The following is a 21,964-nucleotide window of genomic DNA, read 5'->3' as shown; positions in this document are numbered from 1 at the left end:
ACACACCCCAGGGCCCACCCTCGCCAGCAGCGCCATTCATCTGTGTCCCCTTGTGGGGGCACTCAGGAAAAAGCCGCTTTTTCCCCATCGTCATTATTATTGTTATTTGTCGCTGTCATCGTTGAGGCTGAAAGTCTCCCCTGCCTCAGGGAGCAGACTTGACCCCTGCTGACCCCCACCCTAGGGCTGCTTTGGCTGCAGTAACCCCAGTCTGTGCCCTGAAGTGCAGAGGTTGGCTTCCTCAGCGGATCTTCCGATCCCACACCCTGCAGCGTGGGCCGGGGTCCGACCTCACAGAGAGTAGGCGAACTCCTGTGGCGGCCAGGCCCCCGGGGGGCGGTGATGGTGCAGCGTAGCTCCCGGCCTGAGGGACAGCGACGGGACTGGAGCACCCACAGGGGCACCGGAGACCGTGACCCCCTGCCGCGGGCTCCTGGGTTTGAGTCTGGACAAGCCCGTTAGAGCCTGAGGCCACCGTCCTGGGCCCGTTCCCTCCTCTCGTGGAGGGGACAGGGGAGCAGCCGGGGAGTGTTTGCTGGCTCAGGTTAAGGGTCCAGCGCGGCACCTGGGCCCACGAGGGGCTCTGAGTCGGGGGCTGAGTCTCACGCCCAGCTGGGCTGTGGCCGCTCAGAGAGGGGCAGCGTCCTTGGACGAGAGACAGGACCCCGGGCTGCCCGTGGGCCGCGTCGCAGCGCTGAGCAGAGCGGCGGAGGGCACAGGGTCAGCGCTCAGCCGGACCCGCGGCTCGTAACAGGTTACCTGGGACTCTGGAATTCCTTCGTCTTTGTCACTTCGTTTCCCTGCCATCAGCACGCTTCTGCTCCTGACATTGGACAAAGGAGTGCTTTGTTCTCGGAAGGGTGCGGAGGGTGTGTAGACGTTTAAAAACCCCACTCTTTTTAAAGCTTGGCTTGCGGGTAGATGAGAGGCGGGATCTTAGAGGGACTCTGGACTCAGCTGTCTGGTTCACAGCTTCACTCTGCTACTTATTAACAGGAGACTTTGGGCAAGTTCCGTAACCTCTCTGGGCCTCAGTGTCCGCATCTGTAACGGGTGGGGAACGTCTGGCCCGTGGGCCGTGTAAGGCCTGGGAAATCATTGGGTCTGGCCCTGCCAAGGCGTTAGGGGTGAGTGAATTAAATATTTGATCAAATATAGCAGGCTGATTTTTAAGTTGATAATTGTATATGGCCCACGAATGATGCTGTAAATATCCAAATGGCCCCTGGGCAGGAAAAAGGCCCCCCACCCCTGCTCTGTCACGTGGGGATGATGGTAGCGGCTTCTACATAGAGAGTAAATGAGGTAACCCAGACTCAGTGCGTGTTAGCTCTTCTTGTCACGACGCAGGGAGGCACGCTTTTCAAAAGAAAATGCCAGCTTGTTAAATGTGGAATCCCCCAGTTTGTAACCTGGTGTATGTTGTTCATACCAGGTACACCTGACGCCCCGAGAGCCATGTGTCCATTCCGGAGTGGGGGTTTTTACCTTGGGAGAGTCTGTGGGAGGCCAGTGATCCCCTGAAATTGTACAGGGCAGTGCCTAGACCCCTAATGGTGGGCTGGATAATGAAATTATTAATGAAACTCCCTCTCTCTCTCTTACACACACACACACACACACACACACACCTCCCAATCCAGAACCCCTGATTGCGTCACCTAATATGGTAAAAGCACTTTGCCGAGTCACGTTATATAAGAGGCAGGCAGGAGGGTCCCTCAGAGAGGAAGGATGGAGCGGAGGTCAGACGCGGAATGGAGCGCTTTGAAGCGGGGGAAGGGGGGGCAGGAATGCAGGGGCCTCTGGGAGTTGAGGAGGCCAGGGGATGGGTTCCCCGACCCCTCTGGAAGGAATGCAGCCGGCCCGCACCTGGCTTTTGGGCTTCTGACCTCCAGAACTGTAAGGGAGTGGCTTGATGTTGCTTTAAGCCACTACGTTTGTGGTCATTTGTCACAGCAGCTCAGGAAACAAACACAGCCCTTGTCACGGAGCGTCCTTAGTCTTCTTGTGATGCGGGAAGGGAAGGCTGGGTATCGGGGACCACGAGCAGGCGAAGCAGAACCGCGCAGCCTGGGATACCAGGCTAGTGAGCTGGCACCTCTCTCCCTCGCCTCCAGCACAGGCGGGAGAAGGGAAGGTCGGGGTGCACTGTGCCGGCAGGTGACATTGACCTCAGCCGCGGTCTCTGGCGCACCTTTTCCAGCACTTCACTGGCCCCGCCTGGCATTTATGGTCGGAAAGCAGAGAGGAAGGCCGGCTGAGAGGTGCCCTCTGACCCCTGAGAAACCATTGGCACCTCAGGAGTCTCACCGGCGGCTTATCCAGAGGATTGTCAGCAAAGAAAGTAAAAGGAGCCCTAGCGGCTTTGGCTCAGTGGATGGAGCGTCGGCCTGTGGACTGAAGGGTCCCGGGTTCGATTCCGGTCAAGGGCACATTCCCAGGTTGTGGGCTCCATCCCCAGTAGGGGGCGTGCAGGAGGCAGCCTATCAATGATTCTTTCTCATCGTTGAGGTTTCTATCTCTCTCCCTCTCCCTTCCTCTCTGAAATCAATAAAAAACATATATTTAAAAAAAAAAAAAAAGAAAGCAAAAGGAATCTTTTTCAGTTCCAGGAGACGTTAGGATTAATGTTGGGGTTTAGGGTGAGGGTGATGCAAATGTCCTCCTTCCCTCGGTGCACCATGCTTGGGCACTTACTGTATACCCAGCCCTGGACAGTTAACGTGGATAAAACATTCACTCTTCGACCCTGTGAAGGGGGTTCTGCCTGTCTAATCACCCCTGGCAGGGAGGGGGTTAATTCCAGCCCTCGCACAGACTGTGCCCCGACACGGGGGTCCCAGGAGCACCCCCTCACAGGCTGCCGGGAGCAACAAGGGCGAAGGCAGTGGGAGCACTGGCCATGCTGTGGGGTCGTGAGCACTGGGCCAAGGGCACTTCTCGTTGTTTTTCCCCGAAGTGAAAGAGGTGCCGAGCCCCCGAGCAAACCCCGCTCTCCTCGGCCTGTCCCTCCCCTCCCCCTCTCCTGCAGGCTGCCATGTTTTAGCCCCGATTCCAGTTTTATGATTAAACACCCCAGCGTCAATTATTTACAATACTTCCAGATGAATATCAGGGTTGCAGAGGCCTGAGTGAGTCACATGGGGGAAGCTGATTTTTATGGAGGGGAAAGGACACGAAGGAAAATAAGGAACTCTACCTCGTGCCCACGGAGACCAAGGTCAGCCTCGAAAAGGCTTCCCGCAGCCGGGGCGTGGGGAGGGGGCTCCCCGTGGGCATGGGGGGATGGAGAGGCCTGGGAGTGGCGGGGGGGTGGGGGCTGACAGCGTGCTAGCTCTGGAGCCAGACATATCTAGCTTGAACCTTTGCTATGTCATTCGCTGTGTGACTTTGAGCAGGTATCTTAACTTCTCTGAGCTTCAGTTTCCTCATCTGTGAAATGGAGATTATTCTAGAAACTTTCTCATTAGGCTTCTTGGGAAATTTAAATGTGATATGAAATAATAAATCTAAAATATAATCCTATTACATAAATCATGGTAATAAGCATTAATCCACATATATAAAGTATGCTGATTTTACAAATAAATAAAAGTATTAATGGTAATACATGCATGGGAAGCACAGTGCCTGGCACTTGGTCAGCTCTTAGGAGGAGGGTAAATGTTGTTGCTACCATTCCAAGATGAAAAAGGAATTGGGTGTGACAAGTGGCTTCCTAAAAACTGGAAGCAGGAGGGCTGGGGGCTTGAGAAAGCAGCTCTGGCTGAAATGCTTCAAGTAGAAATTGGAGGGAGAAAGGGGGTCAGGGGGGTGGAGGGCGGGCAGAGGGCAGGACGAGGTCAGCTGTGTGCCAGCCGGGCTCCTGGCAGAAGGTTTGGGAGCCACCTCTATGGCGGCACCGTCGCCGTGGCTAAAAAAGAACATGTCCAGATATGGGCAGGATAAACTTTCTCTAAGGGTGTGCTAATCTCCAGCATCAGGGCCGGCCCGCCAGAGGCCTGGGAACAGAGAGGGCCCCGAGCCCCGGGAGCCAGAGGTCCGCCTGCCATCGCCACGCCCTCGGGCTTTGGTTAAACCCCCTCACCCGAGGACCCCGTAAGCCTCGGGCTTGTTTTGTCCCGGCCGGGGAACTGTTCTGAGCGATGGGAACGCGGGTGCCTGTGGATACCGCCTGGGAGCGCGTGCCTTTTATCCCAGTTTCATCCCCGCAAAGAGCGAGTGCGCACTTGGCTCCCTGGGTTAAAGCAGGGCCCTGGGTTAAAGTGTAAACCGGGCGGAGGAGGGCAGCGCGCCCAGCCCCCCGCCAGCCTGGCCACACGGGCAGTGGGTGCGACACTCACAGGTGATTGGTTTGATCAGGATGAAGGAACTGTGCCCCACTAAACCCGCTATCGGGGAAGCAAACAGTCGGAGCGGGGCGGGCGCCCGAGGAAGGCGCGAACGCTGCCTGCGTTCATTTCCTGTCCAGCTGAGCCCGCACCCGGTGCCTGAGAACAACACACGTTTATTCTCGTGCGGTTCCGGCGGTCGGAGTCCACACACAGTCAGTTCCATGGCAGGACCAGTTCCTTCTGGAGGGCTCTCGGGGCCCCGTGCCCCCCGCGGTTCACGGCCCCTCCTCTCGTCTCGCCAGCCTCTCGCTTCCATCACGTGTCGTATGTCCTCCTCCCTCTTATGAGACACTTGGAATAGTAATCAGTGGACCCACCTGGATAACCCCAGCTAACCTGCCCATCTCAAGATCCTTCATTCATCGCATCAGAGAAGTCCCTTTTGCCACGTAAAGTACCAGTCAGGGTCCCAGGGACTAGGATCTGGATAGCTTTGGGGGCCATTCCTCAGCCCCCCCCCGCATGCCTTTTCCCGAATTCTGAGAAACACAGGGTGGTGAGTGGCAAATGCCTCTGAGCTGGACCCCAGATTCTTCTTTGCCCCCCGTGTGAACGGCCTGGAATCAGCCCCTCACCCCTTCCTGGCCTCTGTGAGAACGGATGGGTGCTCACCTCCCTCCACGGGGCTGGCCCGTTCAGAGCAGGCACCCGGCGATTCATTGCATTCAGCCTCCTGTCCCTGCCCCAGGGCCGCGTGCAGGCTCCCTCCGCCCGGAAAGCCCTTCTCCCGGGTTTCCGTATGGTTCCCGCCTCGCCCCCTGCAGGTCTTTGCTCAGACATCTTTTCTCGGTGGCTGTGTTGTCTGCCCATTATTTTAAAATCACCGCTTCCAGGAGCGCCGCCTGCCTCCCCAGCACCATTTCCCTCCAGCCTGACCTTCTCTAGCATGTTCTCCAGGTTGGTTCTCTGTGAGCTCCATGGGGACAGGCCTTCTCTCTGTTTGGGCCCCTCAGAGAGCACGTGGCACGTGGCAGGTGCTCAGTTAATATTCTGTTGAGTGAATGAATAAATACCTGGATCTCAAAACTTTGACCTCGTTACGCATAACAACCCCGTGAGGTAGACGCCGGTCCCGTTCCGCTCCTACAGATGAGCGACGGAGGCTGGAGGAGGTAAGAATTACGTTGTCTCCGTAGCTGTTCAGGGGCAGAGCTGGGCTAGGAACGCAGCCTCCTGCAAGGCGCCCACACCGGGATGGCCTCCCCGGGGGGGGGGGGGGGGGGGGGGGCGGGTGGTGTCCGTGCCCAGATTTCAGCTCCCCCTCTGCTCTCCTCTACTTTTTGCTGCAAAATGCCTCTTGGGGAGGAGGGACCAAATGAGCCAAGTCGGTGTCCAGACGATGCCCGGGCACAGGAGCCGGGCGAGCAGCCAGAGCGCTGACCAGGTGCCTCCAGCCTCAACTCCTGCCTCCCAGACTCCGTCCTGAGCCACGGGCCTGCTGCGCTGGTCCCTGGAAGGTCCTCGCGCCCAGAGGGTTGCCTCGGTGGCCGGATCATGTGGCCAAGCTTCATTACAGGGATTGGCCCCGCCGTGGTTTAGCTAAGCGTGGCCGGAAGGCTGGGGTTCCGTTGCCCCCCGGGATGAGGAAGGTCCGATCAGGGGATTTTGTGCACAGGGCACCCCTTAGAAGCTGTGAGGCCTGGGGCGAGGTCCTCAACCTCTCTGCCCCGTGTATTCAGTGATAACGCGGACAAAGGTGAGGCTGGTCACACCTCCGCGGGAGCTGGTTGGGCAGAACAAACAAGCTCACGGGTGCAAAGCACTCCGTGTGAGCCCGGTGGCGGCAGGTATGTCTGTTGCTGAGCAGACGCGGGGCCAGCAGGCTGGGCCGGGTGGTGGCCAGCGCCTGGGCTCACGGCTCAGCCCAGCTCGCCAGACGGAGAGGCCACGGGTGGCTCGTCCCCGCGCCTGGAGGAGGATCGAGGGGTCAGAGTCGCTCTGAGTTGATGGTGACAGGAGCTCTGGCCGCTGCCCTGCACCCGTGAGCACCAGCGGGGAGCACACAGAGATGTCACATTCCCCGAGAAACACTGAATGGGGCTGGAGACCGGGTGCCCGGTGCCGGCCTTCTCAATAGGGTCACGTGCCGGCCCCCGGCTCAGAGGAAGACATCGCCCGTCAAACTCCCCAAGAAAAGATCCCAAATTTGTTTCCGGCTCCTGGAGTCTTCAGAGGGAGTGTGTCCTCCTTAACTTCTCCGGCCCTTCATCGGATCAGCCAGGAGCCCCGAGCTGTCAGGGCCTGTACCACTCACCCAGGCTGGGAGGGGAGGCGGCCTCTTAGGGGCTGTACCACTCACCCAGGCTGGGAGGGGAGGCTGCCTCTTAGCTCTGCAGTGCCTTAGCCCGAGTCCTTCCTCTAGAACAGTGGTCGGCAAACTGCGGCTCACAAGCTGCGGTTTGCCGCTCTGTTGACGAATGAGTTTGCCGACCACTGACCTAGGCTCTCGATTCCAATAATTACAGGCTGTTGTTGTTCCTTGTGATTAAGCCCCTATCCCAGCGGTCGGCAAACTCATTCGTCAACAGAGCGACAAACCGTACTGCTTCGTGGTTAAGAGCGCGGGTTTTAGGCTCAGACGTGGTTTCTCTCTGCTTGTACAGGCTGTGTGGCCTTGGACAAGTGGCTTTACCTCTCTGAACCTCACCTATAAAATAGGCTAATAGCTCTTAAACGATTATACTCGGGAGGAGCTCCCCGGGGGCCTGGCAGAGTCGGTGTTCACCACACGCTCACTCTTACCCTGAGGTCGCCTTCCCTTCTGTGAGGGAGGGTCCCCTGTCTTCCCGCTGGACAGTGAAAGCATGCCTCACGCACCTGTGTGCCCCCCCGAGCCCCCGGCACACAGCAGGGGCCCAGGAATCGTTGGGATCAAACTCTTTAAAAAGCTATTTTAAAAGGAGTGCACACCTGCCCGCCCTCATGCATCTGTGATCAAGTGTCTCTAAGGATAAACTGTGCCATGTTCGTTCCTGGCCTGCGTGCCCTGCCCAGAGGGTGGCCCACAGGGACTCGGCTTTGTGGGGGCTGGTGTGGTGCCAGGGACAGGAGGTGGACATCCGCGTCGGTTAGATGTGGTTGTGAATCTTGACTCTGCTGCTTCCAGCTGTGTGGCCTAAGGCCAATTACTTGACCTCTCTGAGACTCAGAGGCAGGGGGCTAATCGTTTTTGAAGGGTGGCTGTGAGGGCAGGATGAGTTTGTGGCCTGATTCGTGGTCTCAGTAGCTGCTGATTTCGTTCTTGTTACTGCTGGGCTTCTGTTCCAATCACACGCTGCTTAATGAAGGGGTCGGTCCTGAGAAATGCTGGTCCTTTTGCGAATATCACAGAGGCACTTACACAAACCTGGACGGTGCAGCCCACTCCACACCTCGGCTCTAAGGTGCAGCCTGCTGATCCTGGGCTGCAAGCCTGCACAGCAGGTTCCTGTACTGACTACTGTAGGCAACGTAGCAATGGTATCTGTGTGTCTAAGCATAACTAAACATGAGAAGGTTCAGTAAAAATACAGTGTACAACGTAAAACGGTGCACCTGTGCAGGGCACTGACCGTGACTGGAGCCGGCGGGACTGGAAGATGCTCGGGGAGTCAGTGAGTGAGTGGGAAGCCTAGGGCATTGCTGGACACACTGCAGACTTTATCTCACTGTCCCCCAAGTCCTCCCGGCTTCCTTCCGACAGGGTCAGAGAGAGAACACAGAGCTGTCAGCGCTGCCCCATGAACAGGGAAGTGGGCTGGGTGGAAATACCGAGGAGAAACGGGCTGGGTGGGACGCCGATCACCATAACAGTGACTGTCAGGAGGGAGTGGACGGTGGCCTGAGGGTCAGCAGGAATGAGAAGCCAGGACGGAAGGGTAAGGAACATAGGACTGCCAGGGCCACGTGGTTTGGCTCTTGCCTGCTGGAGCAGTGGTCAGATCCAGGAACTGTGTGGTGGTTCAGGAAAAAGAGGGTGTTAACACGGAGAGAGTGTAGGACCCAGAAATCACTGTTTTGACTTGGGAAATTTGTTTTGGGCTCCACTGGCTCTATCCTATATAATAAAAGGCTAATTTGCAAATAGACCAAACCGTGGAACAACCGGACAACCAAACAGCCGGTCACTATGACATGCGCTGACCACCAGGGGGCATGTGCAGAGCATGGCAGGCGTTGGCTGCGGTGGGATGGTGGAGCAGGTGAATGGGGATACCAGACCAAGGCGGGCACCAGTCGCTGTCGCCGGAAACAGTGATACCAGGGCGAGCCTCTGGTGGTTACTGAAAATTCTTTGCTCCCATGTGCGAGGTCCCACCCGGCGCTCGCACCTGCTGCTGTCGCCGGCCCCACTCGCACCCGCTGCCAGTGCCAGAGCCGCTGCTCGCACCCACTGCCGGTGCCTGGTGCCGGTCCCAATCACTCCATGCCATCAGTGTGTGTGAGCAGTGTCTGCCAGCCTGATTGCCCCTGAGGGCTTCTCCACCTCCCCCTGCTCCTGAGGGGCAATCAGGGCAGCAGCCACTGCTGGCGCCAGCCCCAATCGCTCCGTGCCATCAGCGGGTGCAAGCGGGGCTGGCACCATCAGCGCGTGGGAGTGGCGGGAGTGGAGCTGCCAGCAGACAGGGGACCGGGGCCGAAGCGGAAGGGGCCAGGCAGGGGTAGGGAGGATGGGCTGAGACCCACCCCTGTGCCTACCACAGCCTCGTGGCCCCCAGTTCCTTTCAAGGGGCATGAATTTGTGCCCTGGGCCCCTAGTTTGGCATAAAAGGCTCTCTCTGGTATTGAACTGATGGAAGAAATAAAACCATCTATGCTTTACACCATTACAACCTGACAATGTTTCCAGCGTCCAGGGACAGGCTGGCCCCACAGGGAAAGGGAAAACTCTTACTGGAGTGGCCGTGGCACTTCATATGGTTCAGGTGGCTCCCGTGGGCCTGCGTCCGCGGACAGGACCTTAGGTCCTCAACAGCGACCTACAGCCGGGTCCTCCGAAGCCCATCAGCCGGGCCTGGGGGCTGCGGCGCCCTCTGACCATGCAGTGCTGGGGGACGGGCTCCTCTGGGAGGAAGCAGGTCAGTGGCCGAGGGACTGGGGTGCAATCTGTGCGCTCAGAACTGAGGTGCTGTGAGCGAGAGGGAGTCTACTGCCAGGCTCCAGACACTGCTCCCGTTAGATACCCCCCCCCCCACCCCGCCGCCGAACCACATAGCCTTCATTTCTTACCAGAAATTCAGTAATCCCGTGGGACCCCCGTCTAATATGCGGTCAGTCTGTTGTTGACGGAAACTGTTACATGGCTCGTGACTGCCCTGTTCCTACTGCTGTCAGTCCCCTGCCTGGCGGATTACTTAACAGCCTTCTTTCTCCCATCGCTCCTGGCTCAGGCTGCCCACCCCCCTCCCCCCCACCCCCCTTCATGACTCATTCGCACAGGGCTTGCATTGCTCCCCCGAGCGCAATCCACAAGAACCTGTTCTGATGAAACAGGAACCTGACACCCTTTGACCTTGGCTCTTGGGGGTGTGGCCTGAAACTCCCTGACTGCGCTGCTGCATCAGCTGAGGCAGCGGCTGGGAGCCTGTCCCGGGGCCCCACGCCCTCCCTGCGGCCTGGGACTGGAACTTGGTGACAAAAGTGATTGTGGGCTGAAACTTGGCCGAGAGGGCCCCACTGAATCCTTCCTTTGTGGTGGGAACACAGCGCAGCCGGCTCCCTGTGAATGAATGGAGCGGGGGATCCCTTTCCCAGTTATGCAGCTTGGCAGGAAGAGGTTGGGGCGCAGGGAGAATGGTCAAGGAGCCTCTTTGTCGCGGGGGCTGGTCACGCTGCCAGACACCTCGACGGCCGGAGAACTCCTCCCCCAAAGCCGGCTGGGCCCGACGCCTCTGGGACTGTGTCTTCAAGGCAGAGCTCAGAGGCCAGGTGAGGTCCAGATCCGATCCCCCGGTTCTAAACCACGTTCTGAAGCATGTCTGGGACTCAGTGAGAAGGGGACGGAGCTGCTTTCTCTTGTTGGATTTTATTTAAATCACTGTCTTTAGGTTCAGGGAGACTCCGGTCCAGGTGTGGGCAGGCAGTGAGGACCCACGTGGGTCTCACCAGGTGGAGCACTCTGATGGCCAGAGCTGTGACTACCTTCCCAGGACACAGCCCCTCCTCGTCCCCCCCTCTCCCCCCCAAAAAAAAATCTCTGCTGGCTCTGATTGGCCAGAGAAGTGCCTGGGAGCAAAGATAGCCGCTGCCAGGTGGGTCTGGCGGGCTCACAGCTCTCACACTCCTGCTGACTTCTACCTGAGAAGGTGTGGGAACCGCTGAAACCCCCAACCCCCCCAGGGAAGAGTGACAGGGTCACCTTCTCGGGTCAGAATGGAAACCACGCTTCATCTGGGCACCGTGCCCATGCTGCTGGGAAACCATCTGCATACGATTAGGTTTCGGGATCCAGGTTCTCGTGAAAATTAGCTCCCTCTCCTCCTCTCCCCCTCGGTGCCAACCTTGAACTGGGAATTTCCCTCAATTCACATGGGACGTGGGTTACACTTTTTAGCTCGCCAGATAGTCATTCGTTTAGTCATTCGGGTTACAGACAGTGAGTAGGTAGCTGTTAATGTTCCAACACACGGTGCCGGATACCGGGCACACAGAGATGAAGAAGACAGACAAGCGCTTCCTTTCGGGGAGTTCACACTCCAGTGGGGGAGATGGCGAGCCTCAAAGCAAGGCTATGTAGGTTGTGAGGGAATGCCGTCCCCCCCTCCCCGGGAAGGGGTGTCATCAGGGACAGAGGCTTGGGGTGAGCGAGCGGGCATTGATGTAGAGTGGTCAAGGCCGTCCTTGCTGAGGAGGTGGCATTTTGAGCTGAGAGAGAAACAAGTCGAGAAGCCAAACAGAAGAGAGGGGTGGACAAGTGTGTCGGGCAGCAGGAACAGCCAGTGCGAAGGCCCTGAGGCAGGACCTGCTTGGTGTGGCTGGGACGCAGAACAGAGGCTGCTGAGGGTTGGTGAGCCAGGAGATGAGGTGTGAGAGAGGCAGGAGCCCAATCCATCGGGGTGGGATTTGAAGACCGTAGCCGAGGAGTTTGGATTTCATGCTAAGAGGAGTGGAAAGACATGGATGGGCTTTTGGAAATACCTATTACAAAAGAGATATGCAAAGTGTAAGGAATAATAAGTCTACAACCATGTACTCTCCACTATTCCACCTCCCCACCACCATGTCTCACTCCCCCAGGGAGGGAGCTGTTACCCTGAATTTTAGTTGATCATCTTTGCATTTCTTCCCAATATTACAAAAAGTGGACCAATATATGGTTTGGGTTTGCCTGGTTTTGAACTTCATATAAACGGAATTTTGCTGTGTGTATTCTTCTGCAGTTTGCTTTTCTGTTCAACGTCACGTGCGTGAGAATGGTCCGTGTTGGTGCGTGTAACTGCGGTTTGTCGTTTTCACTGCTGCCTCGTACTCCACTGGGCAACACGGCACGGCTCATCCTTTCTCCTGGGCCAGGATCTTACTTGATTTTCTAACATTGAACCAACCCTACATTTGGAGGATAAACCCAATTTCATTGTGATGCAATATCTTGTTTTAAAAACATGGTTTGATTCTGTTTGCTGAGATTTTGCTCGGGACCTTGGTTTCTGTGCGTGCGGGTCAGATCGGCCTGCCATCTCCCTTTCTTGCCTGGCCCGTTTCTGGTTTTGGTATCAAGGTCATACATGCCGCCATCCTATGACCTGGGGGAGCGTTTCCTCTTCTTTGAACCTCTGGAACACGTGTAAGACGGATAAATCCACGGGAGGGTTGGGTAAATGTAGCTACCGTGTCGTTATCCTTCTGGAACCCCGCTTCTTTGGTACAGAATCCTGGCTTCCTTGGGTACCACCTTCCTTGCACGTACCCCTACCCAAACCCATACCCAAACTCCCGAAAAACAAAGAAAACGCGCGGCTCCCGGCGAGCTTAGAACGCTGCCTCTGCTTTCTTGCAGGCGGGTCCTCGCCGAGGTTGGAGCATGAGGAGTTGTCCGCCGGCCTTTCGGGAGCCCCCCAGGTAACAACAGGTGAGCGCCTCTCTTGACGGGTTAACGATCCTTCTTGAAAACCCAGGCACAGGGTCCCTCACTTCGCCCGAAGGACGGCCTTGAGCATGAGCCATGGAAGGTCCAACTCCAGGGTCCAGAGGTGAACTTGGCGGAGCTGGGACCCCTCGGGTCCTGAAACAGCCCCCCGGCCGTTCTGTTTTAGGAACATGTCAGACGCGACGTGGTCCAAATCCTCTGTGCACAAAATTAGCTTCTTTCCATAGTTTTCAAAGGGAAAGAACGCCACACTAAATATAACACGGGTCGGCGAGCCAGAAACAAAGATAAATAGGCAAACTGCACCTCAGGGAGCCGGGTGTTCACATCCCCCTCCCCCCACTCCCGCGAGGCCATCGGGATCCTGGCTCCTGGGGGCGGTGCCACCGACCAGCAACCTGAAGCTGCCGCTGGCCACATAACCCTGCTGTGAGCCCCCCAAAAAATCCTTTATTTCACTTTCCTTTTCAAAAAGCAACACGTGTACATTTCCGGTTTTTTTTCTAAGTCTCATTTTGCCCGTGAGAAAAAGAAAGGAAAAAACCAATCGAATCCCATCACACAGAGGAAATAACTATAAACATCATGGTGTGTGTAATCGAGGGTTTTGCAATGTACTGTGACACATTAAGTAGTGTTTCTCAACCTCTCTTTCCCATTGTCCCCTAAGGACTCGTTATAAACTCTTTTTATAATGCTCCCTGACTCCCCCCCCACCCCATGAAATTTTAATACCACAGAGGCACTGTTGGTTTGTGGGCCACAGACCACTCGAGTGTCTAAGATTATTACACCATCCCCCCAAAACCAAGTTTTTCCCCCTTGTGGGTGATCTCACCCCATTCAGAATGCAGACTTTAAATAGTGTTTAATAACAAACCTTTCTATAAGAACTTACTACATGCTGGTCACATCCTGTCCTGGGTGCTTTTACTTACCGTAACTCCCCTATGATGTGAGGGCTAGGGAGCTTATCTCCATTTCGCCTTGGTGGAAATTGAGGCACAGAGAGGTTTAGTAACTTGTCCAAGGTCACACAGCTAGGAAGGTACAGAGGGAGGATCTGAGAGCACAGGCATCCTGGCTCCAAAGTCCACACTTAACCACCCAGCTGTGTTGCCTTGCCACAACGCATTCTGATTGTAAAAAAAAAATCAAAATAGAGAGTAACAGGGACCGTTCCCAAGGCCCCTCCCTCCCCAGAGCAGCCATTGTTATACATTTGGAATGTGCCCCTCGTCTGGGGTTTTTACACGCGTTTGTAGATATGAAAATATACTGTCTCTTTTTTATTTTAACCTGAGTAGGATCACCCAGTCTTTTTTCTCATATATTCAGATATACATATCTGTGTATATATGCTTTTTAAATTAGCATCACACTGAGCACACCATTCTTTTAACCTTGCTCTTGGACTTTAAAATGTGTCCTTAGTTGCCTGGAGACCGTAATTTACTAAGTGCATGTTTTATTTCACCAGACCCAGGTTATTGGCTATTTAAGTCGTTTCTAGCTTCTCACTCCCGTAAAGCTATGATGGATAGCCTCTCCTTACCCATAATTCTTAGACGTTGGAATTGCAGAACCAAAGGCTCTAAACACTGTTGAAACCTTTGATCCGTAAATGCCAACCTTTGCCATCCAGAGAAATGGTGTGACATTGCCCATCCCAACACCCTCACCCACCCTGGGTCGTATCGTCTGTTTCCCATCTTTGACAACCTAAGGCCTAGAACGTGTGGGTCCTGGCGTGTTCATCTCTGCCCTGGGCTCTCATCGCGGGCCTGTTTCCTCTCTGACCGAATAAGGCAACGCCTGAATGGAGAATTCACGAGGGGGTGGCCGAAGTGGCCCCAAGCGCTGGCTTAAGAAACACACCATCAGCCTCCCAGGCACCAGGCCTACCTGCCGGGACCTTCACCGGTGCTCGGTTTGTGGCCTTTTCACCTCCTGCTTCTAGCAAAAGCCTCAAGCTGCACCTCTCCACCACTGCGCCCCCCACTTCTGCCTGGTCTCAGGTCCATTCGGCAGAACCAGGCGTTTCTAGGGCTGCCGAACCCCTCATCCTTCCCCTCGCTGGCTGTGAGCGATATTGTGAGAAACCAACGCCCTTGTGCTTACGGTAGACTGATCCCAGCTGGTCTCACTCTGTCTGCAGCAGGACCCCTGTGCCCTGCATGTCACACACATGCACAACTGTGCACACGCACACACACACATAGAGGATCCTACACCATACACATGCATGCATATGCACATATGTACACACGTGCACACACGTGCACACACACAATGTAGCATGTTCAGGGTGCAGGCCCTCTGGTGCCAGTGGGACTTCCGTCTTGCAGAGACTTTTCGTACGCCCTCCAGCCCAACTTAGGACCCCGGCTGCCTAACTGCACAGTTCCTGTACTTTCTTCCCACTTGATGGTTACTCCTTGTAGACTGTTTGCTACTGGCCCGGAAGCCCCAGCCACCCTTACCTTGCTCACCCGTGTTTCTCTAGCGCCCAGAACACTGCTTAGCAGATGCACAAGAAACGTGTTGGGTGGGGGAAGGGGGGGAGGGAGGCGGGGCGGGGGGGGCAGGAAGGAACAGACTTCAAGCTGATGAAGGATGTTATCCCAAATGTTTTTAGAGTATTTCCTAACAGAATGGTCAGTGTCAGAGTAAGGCCGTTGTTTAATGAGAAAATATCTCCGAAGCGCCGGGTTTCAAGCAGCCTGGTTAGCCGTTCTCTGGGGAAGATCGGAAAGAATGCAGAGTTGAAAAGAGGGCCTTGCCCATCTAAACATCCGCCAGCATTTGCTGCCCACAGAGGCTGCTGTCTCGCGGGGTTAGCGTATTGAGGAGTGGTCATCAGGGAGCACCGCTTCTTCATGGATTTCCGGCCGGGTCGCTGGTCCGTTGCAGGCTACGCACGACCTCTGTGTCTCCTGTGAGCTGAGGGGGTGGGAGTCCTGACTCTGCTTTCATGCTCTTTGGACTCTTGCACTTCCATGCTTGTCAGCCAGACACTGTGAGGAACAGATAATGGATAAATCTCTCTCTCTCTCTCTCTCTCTCTCTCTCTCTCTCTCTCTCTCTCACACACACACACACACACACACACACACACGAGCATTGCTTGCTCGTCCTCTTTGGCCCCTGGACGTGTTCCAGGCTAAACCTTCAGGTGACTTGCTCACGTGGCTCCCTCGCCGGCCAGGAAGTGGTTATGGAACCCCAGGGCGGCTGGCTGCTCCCTTGAGCAGAGGTCTCTGAGCTGCTTCCAGGGAAGAGGGGCACAGCAGCTAAGAGGCGGACTGTGCAAGCTTCTGTCCTTTAAGCAAAGGAAAACCCCACGTGGCTGAAGGGAAGTGTGTCTTCATGCAGCCTCTGTTCATCTCAGTCCTGTGATTCAGCAGACAGTTTCTGAGTCCCTGCTGTGTTCAGGCACAGAGATGAGGAAGACAGGGTCACAGGAAGAGAGAGGCTTGCCACACTCGTTGTTGGGGGCTCGTAGGGGCAGCTGAGCTGGGGTAGTCACAGAACTGCAGAAATGCTGCAGGTGGGTGTGCAAAGAAGGGCGAGGTGAGCGATGAGTGGCTGAGGCAGGACCAGGGCAGGTCAGCCATGACCCTCATTCTTTTGTTGTTTTGTTAATCCTTACCCATGGATATTCTTCCATTGATTTTTTTTTTTTTTGAGAGTAGAAAAATGGTGAAGAGATTAGAGATAGAGAAACATTGATGTGAGAAAGACACATGGATTGGTTACCTCCCTCATGCGCCCCAACCAGGGTCAGGGATCCAGCTTTCAACAGAGGTACGTGCCCTTGGCCGGAATCAAATCCAGGACCCTTTAGTCCACAGGCCAGTGCTCTATCCACTGAGCCAAACTGGCTAGGGCCATGACCCTCATTCTGAAGAGCCTGGAGTTTCAGCTGCAGGAAGTGGGAAGCCACTGAGGCTGGGTAAGACCCCAGTGGGCTGGCTGCACTGGGTCCCGTTGACTGATGCCGGTCGCCGAGGTGATTCTGCTATAATCATCGATCACGGCTTGCGCCTGCCTTCGTTCACACGCCTCGCACACTCCCGTGAGACTTCACGGCACTTCATGTAATTCCACAAGATGTTTGGACGACCCGGAGGCCTGACCTCTCTGGCCTCCCGCAGGGAAAGGCCTGGCTGTTCCTTTTCGGGTGGGCGTAGGCGGGGCAGCCTGCCGGGTGCAGGCTCTCAGAAGGAGCCGAGCGCGTAAGACATCTGGAATGCATCAAAGGCAGCCCAGCCGGAGCCCGGCTCCGTCTCAGTGCTGCTCCCCAACTCCCCCCAGAGAGCAGCCGCTGCGCGCTCCAAGGCGTGGTGGGCCGGAGCTGATTTGCCTCTCCTCTGCTTTCCTTTCAGGCTCCGGCCGCAGCTGTCCACACGGATGCCTCGCCTTGGCCTGAGTTCTGCTGTTTTCTTAGAGCGGCGCTAGGGATCCTGTTCAGTGCGTTTGGGGTTTTTGGTGGTGGTGGCGGCTGCTGCTTTTTTTAATTTATTTTCTTCCTTGGACCCGGGCCCTGCCCTGCTCCCGCTGGCATGATGGCCCAGTCCAAGGCCAACGGCTCGCACTACGCGCTGACCGCCATCGGCCTGGGGATGCTGGTCCTGGGGGTCATCATGGCCATGTGGAACCTGGTGCCCGGGTTCAGCTCCGGCGAGAAGCCCCCGGCTCAGGGCAGCAACAAGACGGAGATAGGCAGCGGCATTCTCAAGAGCAAGACGTTCTCCGTGGCCTACGTGCTGGTGGGGGCCGGGGTGATGCTGCTGCTGCTCTCCATCTGCCTGAGCATCCGGGACAAGCGGAAGCAGCGGCAGGGCGAGGAGATGGCGCACATCCAGCACCTGCCAGGGCCCGAGCCACACGCCCCGGAGGAGGACAGGTGAGGACGGGCCAACGTGCCCACGCCCCTCCCCCACCCCCGGCCCAGACCGGCCAGGGCCATGCATGCACACACCCGAATATCGTAGCTGTGGGGTTAGGGCAGGGTCTGCAGAGGTGTGCAGCAGAATGCGAGCCGCCGGAGGGTGTGTGGTTTCGTTTTCTTCACTAGATTTTTCATAATTCAGTGACGAGAACAGCGTAGTCTGAAGCTTTGCCTTCCCACTCACCCAATCAGGCTCTGTAACAGCTTCTCCTTGTACAGATCACTTTCCACTTCTATCCCAGAGTCTCCCAAGGACGGTGGTGTGAGCGGATTGCAGGGGCACCTAGATTTTGACGCCCCCGGGAAGCGGCGTGGGGACTGGGGTGGCCCGAGCCTCCGGATGGGCGGCTTGTCCATCCCCCCGGCGTGCTGTGGGCATCTGCTCCGAGTGGAAATGGTTGGGAAGCAGTGTTCTCTTTGATCACAAATGCCCCAAACAAAATTAAAAGATTAGGTGATGTATTGGGGACATAGGATAAAAGTTGAGGTCCCCGTTTATCAAGAGCCCTTGCACACGAAGATGAAAGACGAACACGCCAGTAGGGAAATGGACAGAAGGATACAGAGGCAAGCATTTCAGAGACGTCCAGACAATTGATGGTGTTCAACCTCCTTAGCCACGAAATGCAAACACCGAGAAGGTGCCGTTCTTCTCTGCCTCTCGTGCCGGCCGTGACGGACAGCCCGGGCGCTGGCGGGCTGCCGGAGGCCGCGTGACCTTGCAGAAGGGGAGTTTCACAGCAGGAGCGGGTGTTAACGGCGTGTGTGCCTATCGATTCTGTTCTGAGAGCTTATAACCACACAAGTACAGAGGAGTTTGTGCCTGTATGTTTCTCAGAGACACAACCTAAATATCCCCCCATCGGGCTAAATTGTGGCCTGCCCTTCAGCAACCTTCAGAGCAGTCACAGCTGGTCTGTCCTTGCTAATGGGGGGCCGTAGCCACCACCCTGAGGACAGGAGGTTATCACACAGCATTTTGGGTGCAGGATGCTGTGTGATAACCCACAGTATTTGATGCGACCGCCGGGCCGACGTGGAGGGCAGCCTCATTGCATCCAGTACTGTGGCTGTGGGGTTAGGTAGGGGCGGATCTGGGCAGGTGCAGCAGAACGTTAGCAGTGGGAGGGTTGGGGTGGGTTTTCTTTTCTTCACCGGATCTTTCTGTGTTTGAATTTTCTGTAAGTAGCTCTTATCTTATAGAAAAGAGCTACTTATAGTGGGAGGGAGTTGTTTTTACTTTGGAAAAATTAAGCCAATTTTCTGATAATAAAAGACAAGCGTGCATATGCTAGAAAACTTGGGAAAGAGGGGAAAGAACAAAGAAGGAAAACCAGTCCCCCATAATTACTCATTGAGCCGTGAGCTCACACAGGGCAACCACAGGCTTTCTGATGCTGGCTGTTATCACCCCGCAGGTTCAAGTGGAGGGTTCCGGGAAATGGCTGTTGGTATCAGTCCCTATAAATGTGTAAAAAACACCCTGATTTGGGTGGGGAGGGGGTATTTCAACAATCAAATGAACGTAAGGCTGAGGGCCTGACTTACTCTTTGAGTCTTAGGGTGAACCTGAGATAAAATCACAGAATAATTTGAAATACGTTAACATTTTACATTCAGACATGCCTTCTCTACCTGGGGACAACCATTTTGCTTCAAGCTGGCCGCTATTTTATGCATGTTTACGTGGCCTTTGGCCTTAGGACCGGCTGGGCATCAGAATAGCCCTCTTGGCATGTTAAGTGTGGGACTTACAGGCAAGGAGCGATTCACACCCAGATAATATGAGTGAGTGACTGAGGATGTGGTATTCAGTTCCCACCCTCTCACTTGCTAAAGGTATGGCTGAGTCAGGTCACCTCAGTGTATCCGTTTTCCCATCCATCAAATGGGTATAATAATAGCACCTGACTCACAGGACGATGAAATAGGTTCCTGTGTGCGAAAGCACTTCGCACACTGCCTGGCTCATGGCGAACAGAAGAAGTGTTAGCTTTTATGACTTCTCGGGCCCGTTGGTTCTTTCCGAGGCTGGTGACTCTGAGCCCAGGGCCAACGCTTGATTCCGAGTCCGTCTTCTCGTCATTCTAAATGACGCGAGGGCTTGCTCACACTCGTGCCTGTGCTTGTTGTCTTGCAGCCAGGAGGAGGAGGAGGAGGCCTCCTCCAGGTACTACGTCCCCAGTTACGAGGAAGTGATGAACACCAACTTCTCCGAAGCGAGGGAGCCAGACCACAGCCCGAGGCTGAGCATCTCTCTCCCCTCCTACGAGTCCCTGACGGGGCTTGACGAGACGAGCCCCACGACCCCCAGGGCCGACGTGGAGGGCAGCCTGGGGCACCCCCCCGACAGGCAGAACTCCAAGTTGGCTAAACGCCTGAAGCCACTGAAAGTTCGAAGGATTAAATCCGAGAAGCTTCACCTCAAAGACTTTAGGATCAACCTCCCGGACAAAAACGTCCCTCCTCCCTCCATCGAGCCTCTGACTCCCCCGCCACAGTACGACGAGGTCCAGGAGAAGGCCCCCAACGCCCGGCCCCCCGACTGACGGCCCCTCTCTGGGGTGTTCCCTCCTGTCACTCACCCTCCGCACCACCAGACCCCAATGAAGCCACTCCCGCCACAGTTGAGAAGCGAGGGGACAGATGCGGACTGAGCAGTTTCGAATGGGGGGTGTGGGTTGGGGAGTCCTGTGATTCTGGGGTGACGCACGTCCACAGCACCTTTCGTCGCTGGCGCACTGGACAGAGATGCCGACTGGGATCTCGTGATGCTGCGGGCCCCGTGGGGGGGGAGGGGCGGTGCATCTTCCCCATCGTCTTTCTTCAACTGAATCGGTGATGGCGACAGCCTCTTTCCGACCAGGACAGGATGCCTGGGGACGGGGGTAGAGTGTGGTTTGGTTTTGCTTCCACTGTGACTGTTTTGTTTCCAAAAGAAAATAAGTTATGCCTTCGCTTTCTTCACCGGAGCCCCGAACCGCGTGTAGGAACTACGGCTCAGCTCGGTAGCAAGGGCTATAGGACCCAAACAGAGGGCTGGATGACGCTGGGGGGGTGAGGCCCAGGTGGGGCTCTCAGAGCCCGGACGCTGTTGGTTCTTTGAGGGCCTGAGGCCTGAAGATGCTGAAGATCATAGTCGTAACCGGTACACTTGACTAGTCCCTCCCGTGTAGCGGCAGGAAAGCTGGAGGGATGTTCTCTTCCTTCCAAGATGCCGTGCAACTGAGCGTTTTATAATAAAATATTTTATATGTAGTACATGTGGGTGCTGAATTACTTGAGCAGCTCTTCCAAGACTGACTTGCTTATAGAGCAATATCAATCATGCTAACAGCTGATACGTACCCAACACATGCTGTATGCCAGGCGCTGTGCTAAGCACCCCACGTGTGTTATCCCATGTCACCTGTACCCATTTTGAAGGTGAGTCATGGAGGCTCGGTTCATTAAAGGGCCCATGCCACACCGAGAGGAAGTGGCAGGGCTGGGGCTTGAACCAGGCCATCTGGCTCCAGGGCCTGAGTTCTTAAACACTCTACTGTGCAACTCAACATAAAGGGCTTTTCCAGATGCTGAATACGGACTTGTGTTCCCCAAGAACAGGGGCCCACAGGCCCCACAGAAAGTTCTGCTGCTCAGCCCTAGCCAGTGTGGCTCAATGGATAAAGCATCGGCCTGTGGACTGAAGGGTACCAGGTTCGATTCCGGTCCAGGGCACATGCCCGGGTTGTGGGCTTGATTCCCCAGTAGGGGGCGTGCAGGAGGCAGCCGATCAATGATTGATCTCTCATCATTGATGTTTCTATCTCCCTCTCCCTTCCTCTCTGAAATAAAAATCTTTTTTTAAAAAAAGAAAGTTCTGGTGCTTAGACAGCAGCTCACTATCTATCAGAACATCCTTCCTACGTCTCTGTCCCTGAGAACTGGCCAAGAGGAGCTCTGCCCCAGGACGGCCGGGCTGTGTGGTCATGAAGGTGGGTGAGCACATCCTCGTGGGGAGGACAGAGGGACTGCCTGCAGGGCCCAGGAATGCAGGCCAACTAAGGATTTCTGCCCAGAGGGCCGCGGACTGCGGCGAGGAGCGGGACGTCTGGAAAGACAGACCTGGCTCCCGAAGAGCCTTCCTAGTATTGGCAAGCATGGAGCAGCCTGTGGGAGCCTGTGTGGCTGGGAGCGTGGTTGGAAGCGTAAATTCTAGACGATTCCTAAAAGCTCCCGTGGGCAGGGAGTGGCAGCTGTTAGGAAGTGAACCACTTCTTATCTGGGGGTTGGCAGCAGGTCTGGACGTTCCAACCTTTCGCTTTCCTGATGCAAATCCTATATGATAAAACCCTAATATGCAAATCGACCAAACGGCGGAACAACCAGTCGCTATGACACGCACTGACCACCATGGGGGCAGACGCTCAATGCAGGAGCTACCCCCTGGTGGTCAGTGCGCTCCCACAGGGGGAGCACTGCTCAGCCAGAAGCCAGGCTCACGGCTGGCGAGCACAGCGGCAATGGCGGGAGCCTCTCCCACCTCCAAGGCAGCGTTAAGGACCC

The 21,964-nt window shown here is 55.8% G+C and overlaps 1 protein-coding gene across 4 annotated transcripts in view; it reads left to right on the top strand.

Annotated features, from left to right (window-relative positions):
* TMEM51 (transmembrane protein 51) overlaps positions 1–21,233 on the top strand; it is a 48,611-nt gene extending 27,378 nt beyond the window's left edge. For 3 of the 4 annotated variants that reach the window (XM_079777751.1, XM_079777750.1, XM_079777749.1), the window contains exons 2-4: positions 12,373–12,444; positions 16,851–17,371; positions 19,557–21,233. In XM_079777751.1, the coding sequence (XP_079633877.1) occupies positions 17,028–17,371; positions 19,557–19,965 (753 nt within the window). In that variant the 5' untranslated portion in view covers positions 12,373–12,444; positions 16,851–17,027 and the 3' untranslated portion in view covers positions 19,966–21,233. Of the gene's footprint in view, positions 1–12,372; positions 12,445–15,062; positions 17,372–19,556 lie in introns of those variants that run through there. The other variant, XM_079777752.1, reaches the window with a different exon arrangement.
* Positions 21,234–21,964: the final 731 nt, after the last annotated feature.

Source organism: Cnephaeus nilssonii (assembly GCF_951640355.1).
Source record: "Cnephaeus nilssonii genome assembly, chromosome: 7".
In the NCBI taxonomy this organism is placed as follows: Eukaryota; Metazoa; Chordata; class Mammalia; order Chiroptera; family Vespertilionidae; genus Cnephaeus; species Cnephaeus nilssonii.
The sequence above is the reverse complement of the archived record's forward strand: the minus strand, read 5'-3'. Positions and strand labels throughout refer to the sequence as shown.